This window comes from Oncorhynchus nerka, linkage group LG6 (genome assembly GCF_034236695.1).
Source record: "Oncorhynchus nerka isolate Pitt River linkage group LG6, Oner_Uvic_2.0, whole genome shotgun sequence".
Classification (NCBI taxonomy): Eukaryota; Metazoa; Chordata; class Actinopteri; order Salmoniformes; family Salmonidae; genus Oncorhynchus; species Oncorhynchus nerka.
Window position 1 is genome coordinate 32,517,102 of NC_088401.1, and position 1,332 is coordinate 32,518,433.

Here is a 1,332-nt window from a genome sequence, read left to right on the forward strand (position 1 = left end):
TATTTATAGGACATATTTGGTTGGGAAACACTATTTTATCAATAAGAGTACATTTTGACAACAACAGAACAAACCATATGAATAATAATGCTAAACATGTCATGTTTAAAACGTGTAACGTCATTTCCATACATCTCAATAGTAACAATAGGTTGGGGGAAAAAAATATAATTTCAATAAATACATTTGGGAGTTGACATGCTGTACACGCTAAAGCCTCTCAAGTGTTCAGGGCCCCTAAAGGCTACCCCACTGGTGATCATTGTACTACAGGGGCTCCGGCTGGCATGTGGACGGGCCAAAGTACTGTTCAAACTCACTGGGGTCCAGATCATAGAGCATGTCCAGCTGAACCTGCTCCAGGTAGAACTCCAGAGAGGGGCCAGTAGGGGGACACAGCTGGGGGCCCGAGGCCCTGAAGTCCCCTTGCTCCACTTTAGACATAGCACAGGCTGGGTTGGGGGCCCACACTGCTGCAGTCCATGCTGGGTAGAGTAGTACGGATGAGGCTCTGCTGGGTATGCCTCAGTGTTAGAGTACATTAGAGGCTTGTTAGAGAATGTGGCTGCTGGATTTGTGTAAATTAACCTGTCTGGGAAGGTCTCCCTGGGAAGATGGGAAAAGTATGCCTGGGAGGATGGGTAGGTGGCTGGATGTGGGTAGGCTTGCTGCTGATGGGACTGGTTCTGGATGAGGTAGTTGAGGTCATAAGGCATGTTAAAACCTTTACTGCAGAGGGTGGAGAGAGGGACAGTGGCCTCCACAGGCAGGGGCCCTTTGGGGCCCTTCTTCAGCTGCTTCTTCCTGCGAGGCCGGTACTTGTAGTTGGGATGGTCAATGGTGTGCTGTACTCTCAGGCGCTCTGCCTCCTGCATGTAGGGCCGCTTCTCTGCCAGAGACATGGCCTTCCAGGTCTTACCTGCAGCAAAACAATCATGTCAGTTATCAGTATATAATTGTTGAAATATGAATAGTCTCGTCATAGTTTTAATTTAAATGGGAATTATTTGAATGAAACTTACCGAGAATTTTGCTGAGGTCGGTATTCTCCAGGTCAGGGTTGAGTTGGGCCAAGCGTCTGCGTTCCTCCTTGGTCCAGATAATGAAGGCGTTCAGCGGCCTTCTGACCCGCGTCTCTGCGGATGATTTCGGCTCAGGACTGGCGCAGCTGGAGTCAGAGTTGACCGAGATAGGACTGGTTGGGCCAGAGCCGGGGGACTTCGCCTCGGACATCAGCTCACTCTGGGAAGACTCACAGCAGAACTTGTCGCTTTCAAACATGGCTTTCGTTGGGCACAGTTCGAAATGTGTGGAGATCGGATCAAAGTACAT

General features: G+C 49.4%; 1 protein-coding gene across 1 annotated transcript; it reads right to left on the reverse strand.

Annotated features, from left to right (window-relative positions):
- Positions 1–267: 267 nt before the first annotated feature.
- LOC115131064 (transcription factor Sox-17-alpha-A-like) lies at positions 268–1,332 on the reverse strand. Its single transcript, XM_029662675.2, is given in 3 exon segments — positions 268–459; positions 462–919; positions 1,023–1,332. Coding segments are annotated over 3 exon segments (960 nt in total).